Genomic DNA, 24,099 nt, shown 5'->3' with positions numbered 1-24,099 from the left:
CCCTCACTGCCCCCAAGCCTCATAGCAATCATTCAGTACAAATAGTTCAAATAAAAATGAAGAAGAGGAAGTTACTTTTCCTAATTGGCTGAGGGAGTGAAAGGTGAAGCAACAGCTTAGGGAAAGTGAGAACATGTGGCCGGAGGGCTGCATTGTGTACAGTGACCTTGGGGCTGCAGCGTGTACACTGACCTTGGGGCTGCGGTGTGTACACTGACCTTGGGGCTGCAGTGTACACGCCTGACCTTGGGGCTGCAGCGTGTACACTGACCTTGGGGCTGCAGTGTGTACACTGACCTTGGGGCTGTAGTGTGTACGCCTGACCTTGGGGCTGTAGTGTGTACACTGACCTCGGGGCTGCGGTGTGTACACTGACCTCGGGGCTGCGGTGTGTACACTGACCTCGGGGCTGCGGTGTGTACAGTGACCTCGGGGCTGCGGTGTGTACAGTGATCTTGGGGCTGCGGTGTGTACACTGACCTTGGGGCTGCAGTGTACACGCCTGACCTTGGGGCTGCAGTGTGTATGCCTGACCTTGGGGCTGCGGTGTGTACAGTGACCTTGGGGCTGCAGTGTGTATGCCTGACCTTGGGGCTGCAGTGTACACACCTGACCTCAGGCAGGTCACTTAGTCTGTGCACCCCAACTTTCCGACGGGTAAACAGTGCGGCAGTCCTCGCCCCATGGGGGCCCTCATGAGGCGGGAACAGACCACCGCATGGAACGGCGGTGCGCTCCCCGCAAACCTGTAAACAAACGCTAGTCATTGTTACTAAAGAAAAGGCAAGTTTCCTTCCTCTGTATTTCTACTTCTCTCTTCAGTAGTTACTTCTGGAACACTCTTCCCTTTTGATTCAAGTCATTTACTTGTTATTTAAATTTTCCTAGATTTCAGCTAGAGACCTTCAGGTACCAAGTACTTGTTATGAACCACAAAGCAGATGGGAGCTTTGCTCATCCCTGTAGAGCAGCGGTCCCCCTGCTTTTGGGCACCGGGGGCTGGTCTGGGGGAAGACAGTCCCCTGCCCCCCCCCCCCCCCCGTTGGGGGTTGGGGGATGGTTTCGGGATGACTCAAGTGCATGACACTCAAGCTCACCTCCTGCTGTGCGGGCCGGTTCCTAACAGGCCCGGACCAGCACCAGCCCGAGGCCGGAGGTTGGGGACCCCCCTACAGACAGAACTATCTCTGAGGCCCGGAGGTTGGGGACCCCCCTACAGACAGAACTATCTCTGAGGCCCGGAGGTTGGGGACCCCCCTACAGACAGAACTATCTCTGAGGCCCGGAGGCTGGGGACCCCCCTACAGACAGAACTATCTCACAATGTCTATAAACTCTATTTTCACATTAGCATGCCCACGATCAGCAAAGCATACGACTGCTTCTTAAGGGTTTGGGTATCTGAGGAAAGCACCGATCACTCAGATGCTATCAACGCGCTTCTCACCTGAGGATTCCAAGGTGAGGTCGGACCGTAACGTGTCCAAGGACGACCAGCTGGCAGGGACACTGAGCACTTCCAAATCTGTGGCTGGTGAAAACTGCATTTGCAACTAATAACATTTAGTTCTCCACAAAACAGAAAGTCTTGCTACAGCTCTTCTCCACACTTCCCCTCTCCAGTATTTGTCAGCTGAGTTCACCTCCATTCACACTAAACAAAATTGGAGGTTTTTATTTATTCCAGTATTTCAGACTGAACAGCTCCCCGGAGGTTCTCCATTTACTGGCTTGAGTAATACTATCTTTCCTTTAGTTTATTAGGTTGACGAAGTTAATTCAGGAATAACCTAGGGAACTTTAAGTGATCCTGGGAAGGGCTCACGCAGGTACGTGTGATCGGCCACCCATCTCTTCTTCATGTGAGCTATCTCGCGAAGGGAACTGTTTTGCACTTACTTTTATAATTTCTTAGAATGCAAAAAAATACATCGCTAACACGACACATCTTCATTCTGCTCACAAAATGCTTTCAATCCTTTTCTTTATTTCATCTAGTTTAGACCACGAACAATTTGATAAAACCGTACAACTGTTTATTGCCAAAAACCTCCCCATTTTCATCCAAAATACTACCTGGGGCACACAGCATCTAATTAAATCCGCACAGAGCACGAATTATTGACTAGAAACCAAAATGCACTTCAAAGTAAATATCAATTAATGTGACACCCGATTTCTAGTCACTCCAATGTGCAAGGCTTATGCACGAAACACGCTCAATTTATTTTGTAGGATTCAATTAGAATGCGCTTTATACCTCAATCCAAGGATCACGTCTAGTGGTTTGCCAGCAGTTTGGTTGGGTGTTTTTTCTAGTTTATTCTTACCAAAAATAAAAAAAAATCAGTGTTATAAAAAGTTCCTCCTCAAATACTTCATTTGAGAGGGATCCTCATTGCCTGACGTTTTTCTTTCTTTCACCCAGTGCGTGGGTCTGTGCTCCCCTTGGCAAGAGCGCCGTCTCCTCTTCCCTGGTTGCCATGACAGTGAACACCCAATGGAAAACCTCGAAACCGTGGGTGCGGGAACTCCGACGGCAACGTGCCAGTCAACCCGGTCTGTGAGACAAGACTTCAAATAACAGCGCCGTGTTCGACAGCACTCAACAAATAGCGTCTCTAGAGCAGCAACCCCTTTCCTGTCCAACAGAAAAGAACAAACGACTCATCCAGCACAAGAGTGGCCATCCAGCACATCGGCCATTTGGATGAGTTCTGTCTCGGAGAGGCCAACGGGCAAAGCTACTCCCAGAGGGAGCCTGGCAGGCAGAGCTGATACCAGGAGCCTTAATGATGGCACCCTGGCCACAGTACACGTGGGTGCCACACTTCCAACAAATATTCACTGAGTCCTTGCGATGCAGAGACACTGAGATAGCGCTGGGAACCCAGAGACAGACAGAGCCCATCCGGTGCGGGGCTGGGAAGCAGAGTCCCAGTGGCTCTCGACACAGGAAAGACCTCGTCACATCTATCACACGTCAGCCCTCCATGCGAATGATACACATGATTTCCAAAAATAAAAACCACTGACACGTAAGGAAACGGTTTCTTTCGAACGACGCAGAGCGCCCGTGCGTGCCGCCGCTGTGCTTCCCGCACACACTCGGTCCGACTGCCTCACCCCCGCGCCCGCGCACGGCCCGTGCCCTCCTGTTTCTCTCAAGGTGTCCAGAAAGCGCTGGCCGTGTAACAGATATTTACTTTTTTAATAAAACACTAATTAAAGAAATCCATTCATACTTTACGTTGCTGTGGGTTAAATAATTCAGAGAAAGTGGCGAGAGCTAAGAGAGCCCTAACACTCACGCAGGTTTACACACTCGCACTTCAGTTTCCCGTCCCTCACGGGCAGCGCCGAGTGACCCTAAATCACAGGCGCCTTCACGAGGGCGCCCGTGAAGCGGGGTCTCCCCGGGCAGCACCGCGCCTGCTGCTGAGCCAGCCACACCGGCGCACCGACGGTGCCGTCCTGTGGCTGAAGCCTCTCAGGTTTACAGGGCCCTTCCGTCCAGGGGGACCCTACAGAAGAGGATCCAGGCCCATCCCACTTGGGTCCCCCATTTCCTTCCCTCGGTCTGCCAGAGCCACTCCAAGAGCACGCTGGAGGCTTGGGAAGGACCCGCGCCTAGGGATGCTCGGACAACCGGGAGGCGAGAGGGCGAGCTCCCGGGGGGCAGGGGCCGGCCCAGCGAGGTCCCTGTGGCGCCCTCGGAGCTCAGCAGCACGCGCTCTCGCAGTGGCCACTGAGGACAAGGACAAACCCCGGCCCGCTCCTCCGCTCTCCCAGGCAGCAGCCGAGGCGCGGCGCAGGTCAGCGTGCAGCACGCAGAGCTGTCACTCAGCGCGAGCCCCCGCTTGCCCACGGTGGCAGATGATTGGGTTCTGCACGCCTGGTTTGCACTCTTCAAATATTTATAGACCGCGCTCTTTGCCTCGAGCCCTGGTTGTCACTTAGCCAAGTTGCACATACACGGTTCTTTTAATCTTTCCTTAGAAATCAATCCCGCCCGGCCCCTCCATCATTCTGCTTGCACTTCTCTCAACTTTCGGCTGTTCGTCTTTCTGGATACTTATTCTTTTAAAATGCATACAAACAACACAGGTGTGGAGCAGGGAGGGGCTTGCTCTCCTTCCCCGTTACAAGGTTCAGTGCTTTTTATGTGCAAAATAAGATTATTCCTCCTCTTTCCTTTTGTATGATCACGTTTTTAAAAATTCAGATTTAAGTTGATGGGCCAATCAGTGCTTTGCAAGAGAAAGGAAGAGTCTCATCAGCATCACGTGCTCTAAGGACGACGTGGTCACTGCGTTAACTCTCTCGCGTGTCCGTAAAACATGCGAACAACGGGATCCAGAGTCGCGTGGTCACAGAGAAGCCGCTGCGCCCGCCCCCAGGCGCCGCCTCCCTGTGGACACTGCTGGCTAACTTCCGCTTCCAATGCAAACAATACACACAAATGAATTCCTCCCACTGCAAAAGGAGTACATAAAAGAATGTTTCACGTAATCCGACAAGAGGAAATGCTACCTATAGTCCACTATTCAAAGAAAATATTTAACATTTTTGAAGAATTTCTCGTACGCCTTTTTTTGGTGTATTGCCCCCCAGGTCCCAAGAGACATGGCCATACCATGTGCCTAGTTGATGGTGATGCTTTTCCCACCATTGTAACAGAAAATTTCATGTCTGCACTGTCTTCAAATTGGAATGTAAAAAAATTTTTAAAAGATTTTATTTCTTGTAGAGAGGGGAAGGGAGGGAGAAAGAGAGGGAGAGAAACATCAGTGTGTGGTTGCCTCTCATGTGCCCCCCACTGGGGACCTGGCCTGCAACCCAGGCATGTGCCCTGACTGGGAACTGAACTAACAACCCTTTGGTTCGCAGGCCGGCACTCAATCCACTGAGCCACATCGGCCAGGGCAAACTGGAATATTTATTGACCATATATTCTTCCATCAAGTAAGTAGATGTATCTAATTTTACAATTCCCTATGTTGGACATTTACAGTGTTTCCATTTGTTTCTATATAAATGGCATTATAAAGAAAACCTATGTGTAAGCCTTTTCTGTATTTAAGGTTATTCCTAGATTCATAGCACTAACATTAAGATAGCAAAGAATACCCAGAAAACAAATTTAGAAGAAGGAAGGAACTAATGCAAGAACTCTTTGAAGCGAAGAACACCATCTCAGGCACGAAGGTTTGTCCTTGGGCTCTGAGGTCAGCAGGTGAACGCTCACATCCCAGGAAGCTGGTGAAAGCTGCTGGGGGTGGCAAGTGCCAGCGAGTTAACTGTGGTCTCACTAGTCTTTCATTTCTTTACTCACACGAGTGTGTGGTTACGCGCTTGCTAAGTGAGCTTCGAGTTCCACTCTTACCCAGCTCTACCATGAGAAGGCGGGTGAGGGCCGTGTAGAAGGTGGTGCGGCACCGGAAGTCGCTGAGGCTGTAACTGTCGCTGATGCCCAGGAAGGGGAAGTGTTCACTCTGAAAGCACAAGAGCACCCGGGGTCACACGCGCTTCGCCTGAACTGCCGGGAAAGTGGGGTCATGAACGAAGGGAAGTAAGACTCACCGTGTGATTTTTTAGCATGAATTTCACAGCATCGATCTTCACAAGCTTTTTTAAAAGGATATAGGTAATAGAAGTTAAGGAACCCGTGGGAATGTGATTGTCTTATCAATAGGTAATAAACCACAAGGTAACACTGAATTATAATGGCACTGACTTCTATCATGAAGAATAAATATTATTTCTAAAGAATATTCCTATAGACATGTCCTTCATACTATTAAGAATGATAATCTATTATTAACCAGTGCAATTACTTTCCCTATCTTATACATATTCTCATTATGGAAAGAAAGAATGAATTTTATAATTAAGACAAAACTTCTTTACTATTAAAACCTTCAGAGTGGAAAATTAAAATGACCTTTTTTTACATTTTGGGTGTCATGTGAGAATTTTTCACTTAATATTATTTCATCATAAAATAATTATAAAAGACCCATGATACGCTATCGAGAAAGAAAAATGTTCCATTCCGAGAAAGAATGCGCTCAGCCGGAAACCTAAGGAAACTCTGCGTTAGACGGAGGGGGCCGGACCTGGATCCGGGGGGGACAGGGCAGACCGCATGTCACCGAGCATCGAAGCAGAGGCTCAGCGCGGACTGAGCGTTTCCCAAGAACCTCCTGGGTGCACGGCATTGCGTATCTGTCAGCCCACAATCACACTGTTCAACACGATCTGTCATCTCTAATCTACAGAGAAAATAGGCACCGAGAAATCGGTGTCTCGCCGAGGACTGCACAGCTGTGGATGGACGGTGCTGGGGTCTGGACTGAGGGCGGACCCCAAGGGCCATACTCCTTCTTCTGTCCTCACTGTGGCCCGAACAGTTCAGCTGAAAATGAGAACAACGTTAAAGAGTCATAACCGTGACCGTGGGTCTAAATAATTTCTGGTTGACGCTGTCATCAAAGGAGGGCTGACGAGGGCTCTGAGAACATCGATCCAGGGCACAAGCACCCTCCTCTTTTACTTTGCCGTAGCCACGGCCCCCTGCCGCAGCCAGGGTCTCTCCGGGCCACTCCCTGCACACTCACCCCTGCCCTTCCTGCCGGCTGTGACAACCGTACATGGCGCCGTTCGGGTTCCAGTGAACACGTGGACTCCTCTGCTTACGTACATCATCTCCAAATAACTCCAAGTGTCCGTCATTGGGGTGTGATGTCACCGAGTGGAGAGCACGCCGGGACACGGGCCAGGAAGCCTGGGCTTTCAGCTCCGCGACTCCGTCCAATCAGCCGGCTGAGTCGCGCACGGGGGCTCTGCCACTCGGAGCCTTCGTGTCCCGCCCCGACAGGTGAGGGTGCAACCTAGACTCAGGCTACCTGTCTCCCAGAACCACTGTGAGGGTCCGACAACAGACACGTCTTCGTCCATTATAAACCGGGGAAGAGGACACACTGACGCAGAGGCTAACACGTACAGAACATTGACTACTTGCCAGGTGGATTCTCACAATCCCACGAGATAGGTGGCGTCACTTCCATTGATCAGATGAGGGAACAAACACACAGGAACTCAATGAAACTGCCCACCCAAAACAATCAGAATGAGTAAGACTCAAGTCCCTCGGACTCCAAAGCCACCATTCCAGCTGCACATGAAGCCAGCCCGTGCGGCCCACCTCCACACTAGACTGGACGCTTTCTGGGGGCAGGGCCGCACCTGCGCGCCTCCCTCTCTGCACCGCGCTCAGCGGGTGGTGCTCAGTGAGCTGCGGGTTTCTGGCAGCCGAAGGGCAGCAAGACCTGGGCCGGCAGGGAGCGGGTCCTTCCCTGCCTACAAAGACGCAGATTTGATGCCTTTTCCCGGTGAAAATCACGGAGTGGAAGAACTGCCACTCAAACTTCGCTCAGTTTAACAGGGCGGGGATCAATACACTAAGAAATACCTTCAGCAATTACCAAATACAATTCTCTTAGAATTGCAGAGTTAAAGTGACAGGGTCTGTGGGTAACAAGGATGCTGCCATTAATAGGAGTCTTCCTGTCAGCGCTGCTAATAAACAGCAAGTCATGTTCTGACAATAGAATATTTATGGTAGCAATAAACAGAACGTTCGCAGGAGGAGTCCTCCACTGCCAAAGACACACTTTGTGCAGCTCTGCATCCGTGCACTTCGTGCCAAGGCCAGCCTCTCGCCTTTTAATTACATTCTAAAGAAAAAAATAATTAAGAACGCATATCTTTTCCATAAAGAAAAAAACGAGAGTTCGTCTGAATATTTATCTTCCCTTATAGGAATTCAATTCAAAGCCGGTTAGGGTCCTTGAGGGGGTCTGTGCTATTGTTTTTTAAAAGGCACATGGGTGATCACTTCAGGATCTCGTGTACTTTTACCTCATTCTTCCCTAAAGGACTCGGGCTCTTACGAATGGCACCTCTGTATTTGGTGGGCGCGTTTTAGCTGGGCGGTGTGCCGAACAGCTCACGGCAGAAAAGCGTGGCGATGGCGCTTGGCAGTGACAGCGCCGGGGGTAGGGGTCGAGAGCAGTGAGCGCGAGGATTCAGGAGAGGCCGCACACGGGGCGTGTGAGTGGTAAAAAACCAAGATTCACACCCGACTCTGCCTGATTGCGAGGTATGAGCTCTCTTCTCTAGGTGACACCCTATCCACTTGATTTCAAGGAGGCCAGTGACTCCGCACAGACCACTGGCTTCCCACGATCCCACGGACGCTGCAGCTCGGTCCCACGAGGAGGCCGTTCTTTCAGGAGGGAACCAACTCACGCAAGAGCTTCCGCCACACCCGGGACTGCGCGAACCCACAGCCCGGCTAACACTCCCTCACTGAACCAAGTTCCCAGAGAAGCCCTTTCTGTGTCCGTGTGGCCACGAAGGCACTGAGGACGGTGAAGACCGTCTGGGTGACGGCCAGCGGGACAAATGGAGAAGGGCAAGAAAAGTTGAAAGAAGGGTGTATCTGGAAAGTGGTTGCAAATTTTTAAAATCTGTATCCTTTGAAGAGGAGGACGACTACATTGGGAATTAACTGGTTTCTCAAATTACAGGGGCACCAGGCACTTTCCCTGAGTGGCTGACGGGCACATCAGCACCGAATACAGCTTCCGTTCACGGTGCCAGGCCTTCACGGGGTACCTACCATATTCCATCAGACCTGCAGTACCGCTGATTATGAAAAACATTATTTATTTTAGGTGCTACAAAGATAGGGAAGGTATTTAGAAATATCACAGATTGTAAGACATCTTATTCAGAGAAGAGTTAAAGTATGAAGAAACTTCTGAGAACCGAAGGAATGGTGCAATAAATACATGATATTTACTAAACACAAGAGGGCGAATGGCGGTACTGATCCAGGCAATCATTTTAAAGCCGTGTGCGTTTATGAATAGTTTTCGCAGACAGCATTAGACCCCGATGATAAGAGGAAGTTCACGAGCAAGAAATTTACATGTCGGAGATCACTGTAGATAGACGACAGATACAAGGTCTGATCACTAAACTATTAGTTCGCCCATTTCACAAACAGGATTATGCTCATAAGCTCTCCTGGACTAAAAACCGCAAACAGGTATAACCAAAAGGAAGCATCTTACGGGATACTGACAATCCCTTGCAAGGAAGAGGGGTTACAGTCTTGGTCATCCGACGAGAGGGTGGCAACAGGCTCAAACGTCCACCAGGGGAAGTTCTGAAACCCTGGAGGGGGAAAAAAAGAGCCCTAATCTCTAACAACTTACAATTACCCAGAGGGAGGGCTAGCCAATACCAAACTGTATTATATCCATCCTCAGATACGTGAACCAGGTGTTCAGGAACGAGAAAATTAAAGATGAAAGGAACAGAAAGGCGGGGGGTTTAATTTAGTCAGCACCTACTTATACGACAGGGTCCGTGGCACCAGGTACGTTATTTTTGTTAGATAACACAAATATATTGTTATCCATTTATTATTTTATTTAATTTACACAAAACCCTAAAACGCCGATAATACTCCCTTTCTACTGAAGAGGAACCTGAGCCCCAGAGAAATGACATGCTTGTCCGAGTTCTTTCAGTTAGCACGGTTACTAAGGAGTACAGCCATTGCAAGGTGGCTGCGCTAAGTCTCCAGCAAGACCGCAAGAAAAATTTTTTTTAAAGAGACTGAATCGAGTTACAATGGGCCAGATGATGAGAACAGCATACGTGGTGATTCGGGGAAAGGTCATGAAGGGGGTCAAGGGGAAGGCAAAATACATTTCCCTGGCCCAAGGAAAAGTCGCAAGTACAAATTGCGGTTGAGTGGTGGATCAGAAATTAGTTGCGGGAACTCAATAAGTCAAGTACCGTTCAAGGACTCGAGTTCAAATCAATAATTTTACTTTGACCTGAGAAGCAAGTAGAAGTAATTCTGGGCTTTTGGGAAGAGAAATGATCAGATTAAAACAATACTCAAGGAAGGTAATCTTGTGAAGCAAGAATTTAAAGAACCGAGTGAAGCTCTGAAAACGCAGGCTATGGAAGGGTAGACAGGATTCCCACGCTTGATTCTAGCACAAAAACAAACAGAGCAGATAAATCATGGGGTGCCTTCTCCATAGGTGAGAGAGACAGAAAAGAGAGAAATAAATCAACATTTCTTTTGATGAGAAATGTTAACAGAAGCATGCCTGAGGGGTGTGCGCCGAAGCTGGTTTTATTTAACATTCTCAAGACCATCTGGAGACGGTGGGGTCCCGTGAAATAAAACAATACATTTTAATACTGCTCCACCGAAGCAGAGTCGCTCCTATTTATTACTAAATACTTCCTGTGACGGACGTACCCGCTTTTATTTCCATCCTGCACCCTTATTTCCTTCCAGACCTTTGTTTCCTTTCTCGTCCTCCGCACTTCCCTGACCCCAGCTCCTCCGGGATTCACGCCCAGTGGGGGGCAGACCAGCCGCGGGGCATGGATGTCTGGTTTGCATGTTACTCGCATGCTGAGCGGCTCCTACATGAGCCATGTCTAAATGACCTTGAATAAAGAGCACTCCCTCAAAGCCACCACACCAACATGTCACATACCCGCTTTATGTGGAGTGGGTAGATTTCCAGAACTTTAGTATGTCATTTGTTTGGGTTACATTTTTAAAAAGGAGACTGTTAATAATACAATGTTCTTGGAGCTCTCAGGAGAGATACAGGCAAGGAAGTCCGGAGTTGGGACCAATTCTAGGAAGGCAGGGCCTGTGTCTCATTTGTCCTTCTGCCCCGTGCAGAGCACATGCTTAATTAAGATTTGTTGAATTGAAGGAGGCCAGTAAGATAAAGTAAATCATTCAGAGGAGTATGAAATTACATGTTTAAATCATTATTTTATTCTTACTCAATGTTAAATTTCAGTAAGGATGCAATACTGGTCATTGCACTTGAACTGGCAAGCACCAAAGGCAGATGCAGCCGGAAGGGGCTTGGGGGGGAGGGAGCAAACCATTGGGCTGAGCTAGAACAGGAAAGAAGAGTCCCTGGCTCGAGAAAACGAAAACCACCGAAACAAACAAATAGATAAACAGATCTACGATGCGTGTGGACCGAAATTATATTCATGAAATCCTGGTGGCGCAGGAACTAAGGAGACAGTCTCAAAGTCCTGGAGGGTTAGTCTGAAGCCAAATGAAAGGAATGATCGTTTTACACGACAGATAACCTGGGCCAGCCTCGTGGGTGTGCAAGGCGTGCTCTTGCATGGGGTCTTGTGTTCGGTCCAGTGCTCTGCTGTCGGGGTCCTGAAATTCTCAGTAACTCGGGAACGAGTGTTCCCTGACGTGTTCATTTCGTGCTGGGCCCTGCCAATTAGGTAGGTGGTCCTGGAATAACACGGATGAGCCATTAATCCGAAGAACTGCTGAAGTGAACAGTAACGACAGGGTAAACATGAGTTTGGCTCGTTTCATGAATTAGTGCAGAGCTCTTTTATAGGTTCTGTTGTAAAAAGCTAAAGATATCTGGGGGTTTTCTTAAGCCTTTGAGGATGATGTAATGAGGGCAGCCGCCAACAGAGGGCCTGGTGGAAAATAAAAGTCCTTTCTCTTTATTATCTATCCGAAGCCCATGCTACTGCTGTGAATTCGAGCAAATAAACAAACTGCAGTAGAGATATTCATCAGTTATCTCTCAAAGGGAACAATCTGGACTAACAGGAAGCAGACAAAATGTTGGGTGAAACATGCGAGCCTTCCTTCCCTCGCTCTCAGCATTCAACGCCAGTCTGGCCTGGCTTCCTCCCGCTCTGCACGACCTCAGTTTCTCCGGTTTCCCCAGCAGCTTCCTTGTCGTAATCATTTGAACGGGCCCATCCTCTCCCAGTTAGACCCAAACTGGAACTGCTGATGGGAACACACCTTACAGAGGAGAAGGGTGCTGAGCCGGACTGCGCAGGGCCGCCCGGGGCACGGCCGTCTCAGCTCCCGAGCGCGCGAGAAAGAGCTAGGAAGAATCTGGAAGTCTTGAAACGTTGTCTTGGACATTGAAAGAGCATATTAAAAAGCTACTCAGATGTATTTGCTAAAGAGATTTTACATGCCCCATGTAATGTATTTGATTGGAAAACAAGCTTTCTCTCAAATAAGGCCTCTGGATTTAAAAATTACTGAAGTATTAACAATTTGGAGAACCTCAAAGGCGGCAAACAGAGACCCTGGGGTAACACGCAGCAGGCTCGCCCTCAGGCCAAAGTCCAGGGCCTTCTCGCCCCGGCAGCCTCCTCACACACACCTTGTTCAGGGAGCTGGACTGCGGGCAGTTCTCAGAGTCTCGTCCCTGGGCCCCCAGCGGTCACCCGAGACTTGCTGAAAATGCAGGTTCTCAGGGCCCGGCCAACACCTCCTAACACCTCCGTTCCGGAGGGGGGGCCTGGCCGCTCTGCTCTAACAAGCACGCAGGTGCCCGGATGGCCACCGAGTCTGAGACAGACAAGCTCACAGGTGCCCGGATGGCCACCGAGTCTGAGACAGCTGCCTCGGGCAGGGGAGCACTGGCTCTCTTACGTGTCCTAAGAGCGAGAATCTTTTGGGATTTCAATTGCCAAACAAGCGGCCAGATAAAAAAACACGAAAGTTCAGAGACTGACTTTGTAGCCCATACACACTGAGTAAGATTCCCCACAAAGAAATAAAAAGAGAAAAAAACACAAAAGTACCTGAAAACATGTATCATAAAGGCATAGGGAACACTTAAAAGCTTCGTGGCAAAATAACCTGCTTTTCATTTGTTATTAATATTTTAAATACACTTATTTTAAATATTAATATAGAAACAGATTTACATTGATAGGGGGTCAATCAGTGACAATTTTTATCCTGCAGAACTGTTCCTATTTCTGAAGAATGCCATCTCATTTTTAACACAGAAATAATGCACTGCTTTAAAACCGGGACCTGAAAACACATTACAGTGAAGAAATCGACGGGAAACAACAGAACACGCATTAGGATCCAGCAACGAACGGCACGGCAGCGGACTCGCCGCTCACGTATTCCATTATGTAAATGAATTCAAAGATATTTCATGACTGATCAGCTGGAAGGGACATAATGATTTATAATTCAAATAACTGAGCACTGAAATCAAATTGAGCTAATATATATTTCTAAATATGCAAACCTGAAATAATTGTTAAAAAATATAAATCAATGTACCCACATTGAAACCATTCATATCCCTTAGTTTAAAATGTTATAGCTTTTAAACTTTTATCTAATAAGTTTTCTGGAAATATGATTTTTTATTAACTTCAGGAAGTGCTCAAAAGCAATAAGCAGCTTATAAAATAAAAGGTTATAATTTTAGGACTAAAGAATGGATACAAAATACAGGGCAATAGGAAGAGAATCCTAATAGCAGAAACAAATAAATTAGGCATTATGCAAATTATACTAAAAAGAATACAAATCAAATTAATTTTGCATTAGATTTCAATCTCCGCCTAAAAAGTCGGTGAGTCTAAACAACAGACATGTATGATAGGACAACACGGGCTTCTTTGCAGGTAAGATGCTCTCAAAGTAATTCGCCGTGAAAAGGCCAGCGTTTGCAATACTAGGAAGTACTTATAAACCACTTCATATGTTAGAAATAAAGAGTATTTCAGCATTATTATTTAAAAAAATACAGGTTCAGTGTTTTTTTAATAAGAAAAAACACGTATCTTAAGAAGCGGAAATGACCACCGGAATTGGGCTGTGCATCACTTTCCAGTAAAAAGGAAAAGCAGCCTGGACAGGTGTAATTTATCATTTTTCTGATTTAATATCAAAGAAATATATTAAAATAATAAAAAGAATCCTGAAATCCTCAAAATTTGTAGTGATAAATAGCCCTCCCTGACTTTATTGCATTATACCTACTAACAGAAATATTGCACGGTGGATTTTGCCAGACAAGGACGATTATTTTCCAATAAAAAGTTGCATATTAAATTCCAGCACAAAAGTGGGTGTCTAATACTTTGGAAATCTTTTCTGGTTTGCCAAGGAACACAATTTTAAAGTTAACTAATACAAACGTATTCGGGAGTGAACCTACACTAAAAATTTCTCTCCAGTGCCACCCGTTTTCAGAACGTTACCTCCGCATTAAAATATTAATGACTCTTACTGCCTAATTAAACCCACATTTGTTTTTCACAACTTCTCCATATTTGATGGGTAACACATAAAAGGCGAACTACACACTTCTCTCTCATCGGTAGAAACACGACGGCATTACCAGTTATAACCTATTAAGAACAGAAGGTTCCGGGTTTAGTTTGAAAAATCTGCCAAGGAGAGTGCGCACCGGGGAATCTGGGGTAAATAACGCACTGATCTGGTGAGGCCGAAAATCAAAAAAGGGTTCAAACACTTAAAATTTTCTTCCCATTCCTTTGTGCCTCTTCACTGATGAAAATAATACTCTTCAGCTGAACAATGCTGAACATGAATCTACTCTGAGGAATTCAGTTTTTATCAGGTAGTGTTTTCAGAACATTTTGACCTTCTTAGATTTAGTTACATGCTTTCTTCTACAACAAGAGCTTCCGGACAATCATGCAAGATCATGGGCGAAAACACATGTGGTCGCATACTTTCTTAAGCAACCATTTATTAGTCTGGGTGCGTATAAACCAGCACTTTAGTTGGGAATCTGTGCATTCTTTCATCTACAATCATTCTGACTCTGAATGTAGGACAGTATGGTGCTAATGTAAATCTTTCAAAAGCATGCATTTACAGATAAGGCTAAATAAAAGGCTTTTTTTAAAAAAAAGTGCAAAAATATAAACAAGGAAAATGCCTAGCCAATAGCGTGCACTTGTTAGGTTGCTTACATAAACGATCAGACACACAGCAAAAAGGATATCCGACAGAAAGGTCATTCAGGAACTGGAGAGTCCTTGAGATCACGGGCTCGCATCTCCCCCAGTATTTAAGGTTCGTCACGCTGGATATGGAAAAAGAAGCTGTGAACTGTAAGTCAGGTACTTGCGTGTACAGGGAGGACGCAGAGGTACACATGCATTCGTGTACGTCGGAAGACCAAAATCACAAAGTACCAATGGAATACTTTTTATTTTATTCTTTTGACATAGCACATTCAAAATGATAAATAATCAATGCACAATGGGCACTGCCCTCCAAATGGTATATAATTCTATAAATTTAGTTTTGTAAATATAGAAGCTGCCTAAGTGTTTCACGGGAGGCACATTAAGCCCGTATCTAAAACACGTATTTGGGGACGCAGCGGGACTTATGACGGAAGTCAGGTTCCCAGTCACCACCAAGACATGAACTTTCAGCTCCAGACTCACTTCTTAGGATAAACATGACTGTTTATGTAGCTTTTGCTCTCTGCCAGCAGGACAGCGCTACTTCTGCGTCACACAGACACAGGGGACGCCATGTGGAGGCAGCCCAGGCTAGGGTAGGTGCGCAAAGTCACGTTTCTAGCCAGACGCTAGTGGATTCTGCGGACACTGTAAGGGTAACTCCGTGTCCACCATGACCGTGTCCACCTGACAGCCACCGGTTCCTCCTGGAGCCGATGCCCGCCCTGCATCGAGGCCATCAGATCTCTCTCAGTGATTCCAGGGTGCAGTAACCTCTTCCCCTGCTCTTCAAAACTGGGCACTTTCTTTTTAATTAAGAGAAATGCTGCCCAAGTGGCTCGGAGAGTCAAAGCCTGCACACTTTCCAAACCCACGTTCTGGTGCTGCGTACTGCAGCGGTTAGAGCCCTTGACAAATGCCACTGTCTCCCGGATGGTGAACTTTAAATTTGAGAAATTCAGTTTTAATTAAAACCATGCCACCCTTCTAAGAATTAAAGCCTAATTTTTACAGCCGTTTATTAAGAAAATGAGTATTTACAGAAAGATTCAGACAAAGTAAAAAGGTCTGTTAGATTCGAACCAGCAACAGCAGCAGAGAAAAACCCAAGAGGCAAGGCAGGAACTCACATTTTTGTCACGAACGTCTCCAGAACGTGGCTGTCGTCCATTATCCCTAAGACTTCCGACATGCGGGCGTACACCTGCGTGAAAGCATTCCCTTGTTAAAGGCTTCATCATCAGCATATATTTTCGAAAGGCTATCAAATGCAACAAGTGTAAGAGTTAATGCGCTGTTTCACCCACACTGAAGTCGGGAATGGGGGGCAGGGAGCAGAGCGAATCAAGAATTTAAAAAAATGTTTGTATCTCCCCCAAATACAATTAAGCTCCCCCAGATACAGAAGACATGTCTTACTTTCCACGTTGAAACCGAAACCCCGGGCTCAGGAGCTCTCTGCTGAGGACACCAGGGCCTGGGAACCCTCTAAGCTTCCGGTGAGAGTGGGGGCTGCGGAGTCTGCATGCGACATTTCCGTCCCAACGCGAGCCACACCGAGCTGATGATGAGCACACGCCCACTTCAACTGGGAACCTGCTACCGGCAGCCAATGGAATATTCCCTAATAGCCTGGCAAAGCCGAGAGGTGGGTTAGCACCTCCGCACTCCCCGATGCTCTGGTGTGGCTCCAGGTCACCCCTGCCAGACGCCAGCTGCACGGGATTTCTCTTCTGCGACTTGCCCCCCTGTGCCTGCCGTTTCTCACTTTCTAGGGACCAGCCCCTTTCCATAGTGTGGCTGCTCAGCTGGCACTCTCTCTGCCTCTATGTCCGCTACAGTGTGACACACTGCCATCGGTCGGGAAGGCGAGCAAGAAACCACAGGGCACCCAGAGGTGCAGGGTTGTTATACAGGGGAGCAAAGCTGTTCACTGCCCAGGTCTCACGTTTGGATCTTAAACACTATTCAAACCAGAAGTTTACGTTCCAGGCTTTCAGCCTGAGTCCTGTGACCAAAAGCTCCTCAGGCCCGCAGAGTGCACTAGGGACGGCGAGAAGGTGGGCGGGCTCGGGGCAGGTGGGGAAGGCCGGAGGAGGAGAGAAGGTGGCGGGAGAAGCCGGGGGACCCAAGTTGCTGTTGCCTTTTCTGCTGACTTCCCAGCCCTCAAAGAGGCATTTCAATGACGGTATCTGGGCTCTGCTCTTGAGGGTCGGCCTTCATCTCTTCTAAGACTGAAGCTGTCACGTGTTTGTAAGATGTTTGGGGGAGAAGAGGAAAGCAGGAAGAGAGAACCCAGGCGAGTTCACCACTGCTCGTCCTCAGTGACCAGCAACCTTGGCGCACAAGGCTCAAACGAAGAATCGTAGGTAGAAAGGGAAGCTTCCGCATCTCACCGCGACCCCGAACTGCTTTCTCAGGTGGGAGTGAGTTCAGTCCCCCGGAAAATCTCCTAGTGAGACGATGAGTGCCACACGAGGCCCTTCACAACTTGACCCTGACCTACCTCTCGTCCCCCGTTTCCCCTCCCCCTGAAGCCACAGGAAATGCTGCTGGAACACTGAGGCTGCTCACGCAGTTCCGGACCTCTGTGAGCACACACGCTTTCATCTTGCCTGACTCTGCCTTCTTGCTCCTCTTCCCGATTCCCATGCCAAAGCCACCTCTCCTCTGACACCCCTCCCCCTCCCCGGCAGGGAGGCGCCCTCTCCTCTGCGTGTCCACAGCGGCTGGCCGGTCCCTCCACCACGGGACTCTGCACGCTGTGACTGGGTGTCCGCCCCCCACCCCCGAGACACTGTATTGCTTTTCTGTAAAATCAAATTTTATGCTTTCAAGACTCTACAAATGCTTTTTTTTTAAGGACAAAACTCAGGATTATTCTAATTTTGATTTTACCCACGCCACACTGAATACAAATATAACTAAAACGTGCTTTTAAACATTGAACCTATTTTAAGTTAAACAATGTGTTTTTTTTAAATTAATAGTTCTTACGAGCGAGTTTGCTATTGTGTCCCTGCAACTCAAGAGAGGAGCAGACGGGACAGCGGGCCTGTTGTGCTCTGCTGTCAAAACAGTTCCTCGGAGCGTCAGGCTCGACCCAATGAGATACTAGAAAAAACAGTCAACATTGACACATGGCGGTGCTTTAATCCACAATTATCCTTGTAACTTGCACCATTCCTTTTATCATCCATTAGCTTTGATTCCCATTACCCCATCTAGAACTGTGTCAACGCTTTCGCCCCTCGGGACTTCTCTCCTCTGCTAGGGTCTGACAGCCAGGCTGGAGCACTAAACAGGATCATTACCTCTTAAATCCACTTATCTGATCTACTGAATAGTAAATTGAAAAGCTCATTAAGAGCAACAATCTGATTTGTTTTCCAGTGTGACAGGGTCATTTAAAATCAATGTATGATTACTGCATTTCTTTTAAAAGGCTGTCTCACATTTTCCAAGGCACCTTGTCACTCAGAGAGCATCCAGAAAATATGAAAATGTCTTCAAACATTTGGAATTTAATTACGCCACAGACACACATAATTTGGGGGTGGGAAGTGATGTGTCCAGTGAGAAAGGATCTATAAAACTGTTTATCATAAAACGAGCGAATGCAAGTTCTCTACGGAGAAAATTCTAACACACTATTTATGGGTTTTGACATCATCTAAAACTTCTATCATTTCATCAAAAATAATTTTTATGGCAGAAGAAACTACATCGTGAGACTGATTTTAAGAAACGATACAGACAGCACAGGAATGCAAGGCGAGGTAAAAACTCACTTTAGTTCACAGAGTCCTAATCTTTTATCTCAGAATGAAGATAATTTGATCACAGTGAAAAAGGAGCAAGAAATCTAAGACATAATAGACGAAGCTCAAGGTGCTGTCCATCTGTCTCGGGAGGGTGCGACGCAGCAGAACGAGCAGTCCTGGCTCCGGCTGCGTGTTTCACGTACGTAACCAGAGATGCTCACGTTGTGACCTAGCTTCTGCCTGCCGGCCGTGCCTGCCTCCCTCTCTTCCTCCGTTTCCAACACACCTGCACCTCTCCACTAGCCTGCAAGCTCCCTGTGGGCAGAGATGATGGTGTCTTTTATCTCTCACGCCCAATACTCAGTAAGTGTAAAATGGCTAAAATAAAGTAATATTAAAATGTTAATTTGGGCCGATTCCATTTCATTCAAAAAATTTTTTAACAAAATGAAAACCAACCCATAAAAGGTTCTTTTAGAGTAACTTTTTCCTAAAAATAATATTCCCCAAATTCCACTCACCAGAGGTGACCACTGGCAAAATTCTGCTACTTAAAAAGATGTGGTTTCAGTGCTTAAGTAATATTTCTGGAAGAAGCTCTTCCTGTGGGTCCAGTGAGAGGAGCTGTGAACACTCTGAGCACCCCCCGCCATTCCAGCCTGTTCTCGGCACTTCTCATGTTATAGGAAAGAATACGATCTCGTCTCAGAATTCACTTTCCACGTGAACACGGAAGGCTCATTTTCCTCCATGATTTCAAACACGTGCTGTACTATTTCCCTGGCATTTCAAGCATGTGCTGCCGAGGGCAGGGCGGGTGTCTGTTTCTCTTTACACACCCGGAAGTACTTGTAAGGACTGTCCTGAGGAATTCAGCAACGAGGGAAAAGCACGGGTTCTAGTCCCAAAGGTCTGGATTTACATCCCGGGTCTACAGCTAACCAACCAGGTGTTAATTAAACTCTCCGAATTTCGGTTTCCTGCCTGGAAACAGGAAAAATGATCCCAACGCCTTCTCGACGGGCTTTCGGGAAAAATAAATGATGATCCCTGACACTGAGGCTGGCATTTAGTAGTCGCTCAACAAACACCGCTCCCCTTCCTACTCCATTTCAGGAACCTTTTCTCACAGCAGGGGCTCAAGGTGTCTGCCACTGCCTTTTCAAGAGAGCTTCATGCCCTGGCTGGCGTAGCTCAGTGGATTGAGCGTGGGCTGCGAACCAAAGTGTCGCAGGTTCGATTCCCAGCCAGGGCACATGCCTGGGTTGCAGGCCACGGTCCCCAGCAACTGCACATTCATGTCTCTCTCTCTCTCTCTTTCTCCTTCCCTTCCCTCTCTAAAAATAAATAAATACATCTAAAAAAAGAGGTTCATAAAAAATAACATAAAAAGTAACAGCGGGGTGAGAAGGGGCTTACCTTGAAGATTTTGACATGGCACAAAGAGGGTTACAGACAAACAAACAAAACAAACAAAACTTTAAAATGTGTGTTAACTTCGAAATCTCTCCATATCTATTCAGTCAACACACTCTAGTCGAGGCCAGAAATGGCATCTGGTGAAGGTAGAAAGCTTCGGAATTTCATGATACAAAACCAAATTCTCCCCACTTCTAATCAGTTACTGTCCGAGAAGCTGGAAAACTGGCCCATTTTAACCAGCCAGCCATCTCTCTAGCCTGAGATACAGGAAGTTGCTAGAAAGGGAAGACAGTACCATTAACACAGACCTGAGAAGGCATGTTCCCATAGAACTGTTTCACCATGTTGGTTTTCTTATCTCGACTCATCTTACATGAAGGTGATTTCGGTTTTCAGAAAAGAGCCTTTGGCTATGCACGCAGTGCCTCAACGACCGAGAGAAACGTCTCCACCTTCTCAAGCAGCCGAACGGCAGACACTGCGTGTGCGCACGCAGGGAACCTAAGCGGCCTTGTTTCTGGTTTCCAAAGAGGAAGCAGATGAGATAAGAAATCCAGACAAGGAGAGAAACATACAAATAGCAATAAGAGTTTGAGCTGTAAGTTCAGTTTAATAAAGAACAAAAGTGTGTGCTGTGATAATTTTTAAATTACTTTCTTTTTCCAATCCTAATCCTGGGTCTTCGGTGTCTGCAGTGCTGTCTCTAACATTCTGGTTATAACTTTGAGGAAACTAATTATGTCAATCCTTAAATTTGAAGTAGATTACAGAACTGGGAAACCCGGGATATTAGTTCCTAAAGGTTGTATGGATATATAATGACAGCCACAGAAATTCAATAACAGCCCTCTATGAAATGTACTCAAAAGCACCACATGAAACAAATTAAAAAGAACAATGAATCGCTCATTCTGTGCAAATAAGAAAATAAAAGAGAAAAACTGGTTCTGCAGGTTTTCATAAGAGTTGTTATAATGAATTAAGATTTTGGATAATGAATCTTCGGAAAATTACAGTAAGTTAATACCCTTAGGCCTTCTATAACTGCTCTCAAAGAGCTTTTGCAAGCAGGCGCCGCACAGAAAATTAGCAGCGCTGTGAAAATCAACAACAGAGTATTCTGCCATCGGATGACATACTCCCGCACCAGTTCGGTCTCAAGAAGCCACATACGGGAATGCAAAATCGGTACCACAAAATGAAAAAGAATTGTTGTGGATTTTAAAGTATTGCTGCAATCTACTGAAATGACTTATCAACCAAGATTGTTTTTAGCTGGTTGTAATTTGGCAAAACAAAATTTGTCACCAGAAGGAATCTAATATAATGAAAGAATTAACAACGTTCCTTCTGAAAAGAAGTTTGGAACTGAGTGTGAACTCATTTGTTATGAGTAAGAGGCCGGTTTCCATTTGTTTTGCCTTAGGGTTCAAGGGCCCTTGAGGTCGATGCAGTGCTTTCTGCGAGAGAGAGAGACACTTCTGGAAGGGCGGGGGGGACAGACGGAGGAGAGGACAGAGCATCTGATCACTTGGAGGTAAAGGGCCGGGAACTAAAGATACTGAGCTCTTTCATCAGCACTGCAGCAGGATAAAACATGATCCTCACAGTTACCTCACGACCACAACAGGAGAATGAACGGTACCAACATCATGGCCACATATTAACTATACAAACTCAGCGACAGTGAGTAGATCCACACCAGTCTCGGTGGATTAACTTTTCCATATCGTCTAACATAGCATCACAAAGTATACGACCAAAATCACAAGTAAAAAAAAAAATCTTTTGCCAGGATGTGACTTTAAAACCGTCAGATGTGTTGGAAACCAAGCGGCGAGTGTTTAGGAATCCGCCTGCCTTAACCAGAGTGGCGTCTGACGGAGAAAAGCTGGCTGTGGGAGCACAAAGCAAACACGAACGGGCAGCGTTTGTTTCAGCGGGGATATCCGAGCCCGCCATCTGCGGTGGCCATCTTGCTGAGGGGACACACACCTAACAAACCTCTTAAGAGGCATTCCCGATCTGCTTGAATGAGCCCTTGTGTCAGGCAACTTGGAGCCACCCCTCTGGCCCCACGGCCCCTCCGCTCCACTTCCTGTGGCACAAAGCAGGCGCCCAGCAGGCTGGGGTGCAGGGCTGCCTGCTGCCTTGCGATAATCCCCTCTCCCAGCAGGGGCCTCCACTGATGCATGGCTAAGAACACGCTTCCTCTTTCGCTCGCACCCCAGTGGGGTTTCCATTCCTCGCTCGGCCGGAATCCAGACTGCTGGGGGAGGGCTCCAGATGCTGCCAGAGATACGCTGGGATTAGTGTCTAAGCCATCATTTATTAGCAAGAGGCACGCAGGTACAGGGCGAGACCCAGCAATGCTGGCCATTGCGGAGAGAGTCTTTCCCGCCCGCCCCCGCCCAGACCTGAGGTCTAACTACCACCTGTTCAACAGAAGCTGGCCGTGTGCCTCGTGCTCCTTCGGGGAGCCCCTGACTAAGGATCTCCACCAGCATGAGCCTAATGTCTCCCGACAGGCCCTCGCCAGCCAAGAGGGACCCGGGTCGAGTGCACCAGTCACTGGTCACGGGATCCGCGGCCCGCAGAAAGGCCCCTGCGGCGCGGCCAGCTGAAAGCCAACCAGAGAGGATGGGCAGCGTGCATTTGTCCTGACACAGCTTTGCTCCCGCTGGCTGCCAACTCGCCCCGCGCCGGGGGCCAAGCTTCTGTTCAACTGGTCTTCTGTGGCGGAAGCCAGGGCGAGTGAGGCCCTGGGTAACTGTATTATCTTCCCAAGACCGTGCAGCAAGAAGCTAACCGTGGCTACGGCACAAGGCCGCTGGGAGAAGGCTTGACGGATTTTGGTAGAAGGTTTGGAGACCACGATTTCAAGGGGCATTTAAGGCATTTCATTTACATTTTTTTTTTTTGTAATAGCGGTTTGTAAGATGCCACAATTAGATCTTAGAGCACAGAAGTGGGCGCTGGATGAAGCTTCTGAGAGGGTGATGGTGCAGGAAAGCAGCAGAGAGAAGATCTGTCTTACGCTAACGCCCCACACTGCTCAGAGGTGTGGGCCAGGGGCAGCTTCTGGAGCTGGGACACAACGTGCAGTAGACACTGCTGCTCAGTGACAGATGCCAAACAAAACCCGCTCCTTCCAGGGATGAACACCTGGTTGGAGCTGGTGGCTTCAGAAATGTTACGTCCTGGAAACGCGGGCTGCTTTCGCGCTCTGCAAGCACACTAAACGGCCTTGGCAGTTAATACGGCTTATTAGCCAACTAGAGGACATTTGGTTATAAAACATCCACACTGCAGGGGGTTTGTGCCGCACGGAAGGGGTATCCCTCCAAAGGTCACTGCCAGCACGTGCCTGTTGTGGTGCTAGGAACCTGGGGCTGTGGTGAGGCAAGCATAAGCACTGGTGACCCACCACGATAACCAGCAACCCGACTCACCTTCACCACTTTCCAAGCCTTCTCGGGAACTCGGGACACATCACTCCTCAGGCGTACCACCTGAAAAGCACAGAGTTTAGGGACCTGCCGCCTGGCATCAGAGGTCAGGGAAGAGCAGAAGGCCTTCCCACGTTCAGGTACAGGGAGAATGGGGCTCAGGATCTTTGTGGCTGCCACTTGACATATTCCTGGGACCTGGGTTTATTCTGGGGGCCGTGAGGAGGGGCCTGGTGGGGTGCTGTTCGAAGCCTGGATGTGGTTAGATGGATTCCACGGAATAGGTCAAGAACCCAGTGGCTAAAGGACAGCCCTAAAAAAGAACCAACTATAAATAATACTGACAGGACTATGTAAAAGAATCTGTTGGTACGGCTGCTTCCTGTGAGACACCCTCTTCACGCAGTGTGGCGAGGGGGGCTAACGATGTGAGTAGGCTAAGTCGCCCCCCCACGGGTGAGCGTGCACCTTTAATGCACGGAGCTCATCTCTGCAGGCAGTCGGGGCTGAGTGACCACACCGAGTGTCCGGCCACTGAACCCAGTTCCCACACACACACCGCCCCAAGCCCTCTGACAGCGCAC

At 47.8% G+C, this 24,099-nt stretch overlaps 1 protein-coding gene across 2 annotated transcripts in view; it reads right to left on the bottom strand.

The window, feature by feature from the left end:
- Positions 1-24,099, bottom strand: part of RANBP17 (RAN binding protein 17) — a 227,750-nt gene that overhangs the window by 73,678 nt on the left and 129,973 nt on the right. The window contains exons 15-19 of one of the 2 annotated variants that reach the window (XM_028529018.2): positions 23,519-23,578; positions 16,011-16,084; positions 14,913-14,993; positions 5,584-5,647; positions 5,387-5,495 (exon numbers count right to left, since the gene is read on the bottom strand). In XM_028529018.2, coding sequence (XP_028384819.1) covers positions 5,387-5,495; positions 5,584-5,647; positions 14,913-14,993; positions 16,011-16,084; positions 23,519-23,578 — 388 coding nt within the window. The remainder of the gene's footprint in view (positions 1-5,386; positions 5,496-5,583; positions 5,648-14,912; positions 14,994-16,010; positions 16,085-23,518; positions 23,579-24,099) is intronic. The other variant, XM_028529019.2, reaches the window with a different exon arrangement.

The sequence above is a fragment of the Phyllostomus discolor genome, chromosome 13 (genome assembly GCF_004126475.2).
Source record: "Phyllostomus discolor isolate MPI-MPIP mPhyDis1 chromosome 13, mPhyDis1.pri.v3, whole genome shotgun sequence".
NCBI classification, from domain to species: Eukaryota; Metazoa; Chordata; class Mammalia; order Chiroptera; family Phyllostomidae; genus Phyllostomus; species Phyllostomus discolor.
This window is presented reverse-complemented; position numbering and strand designations above follow the sequence as displayed.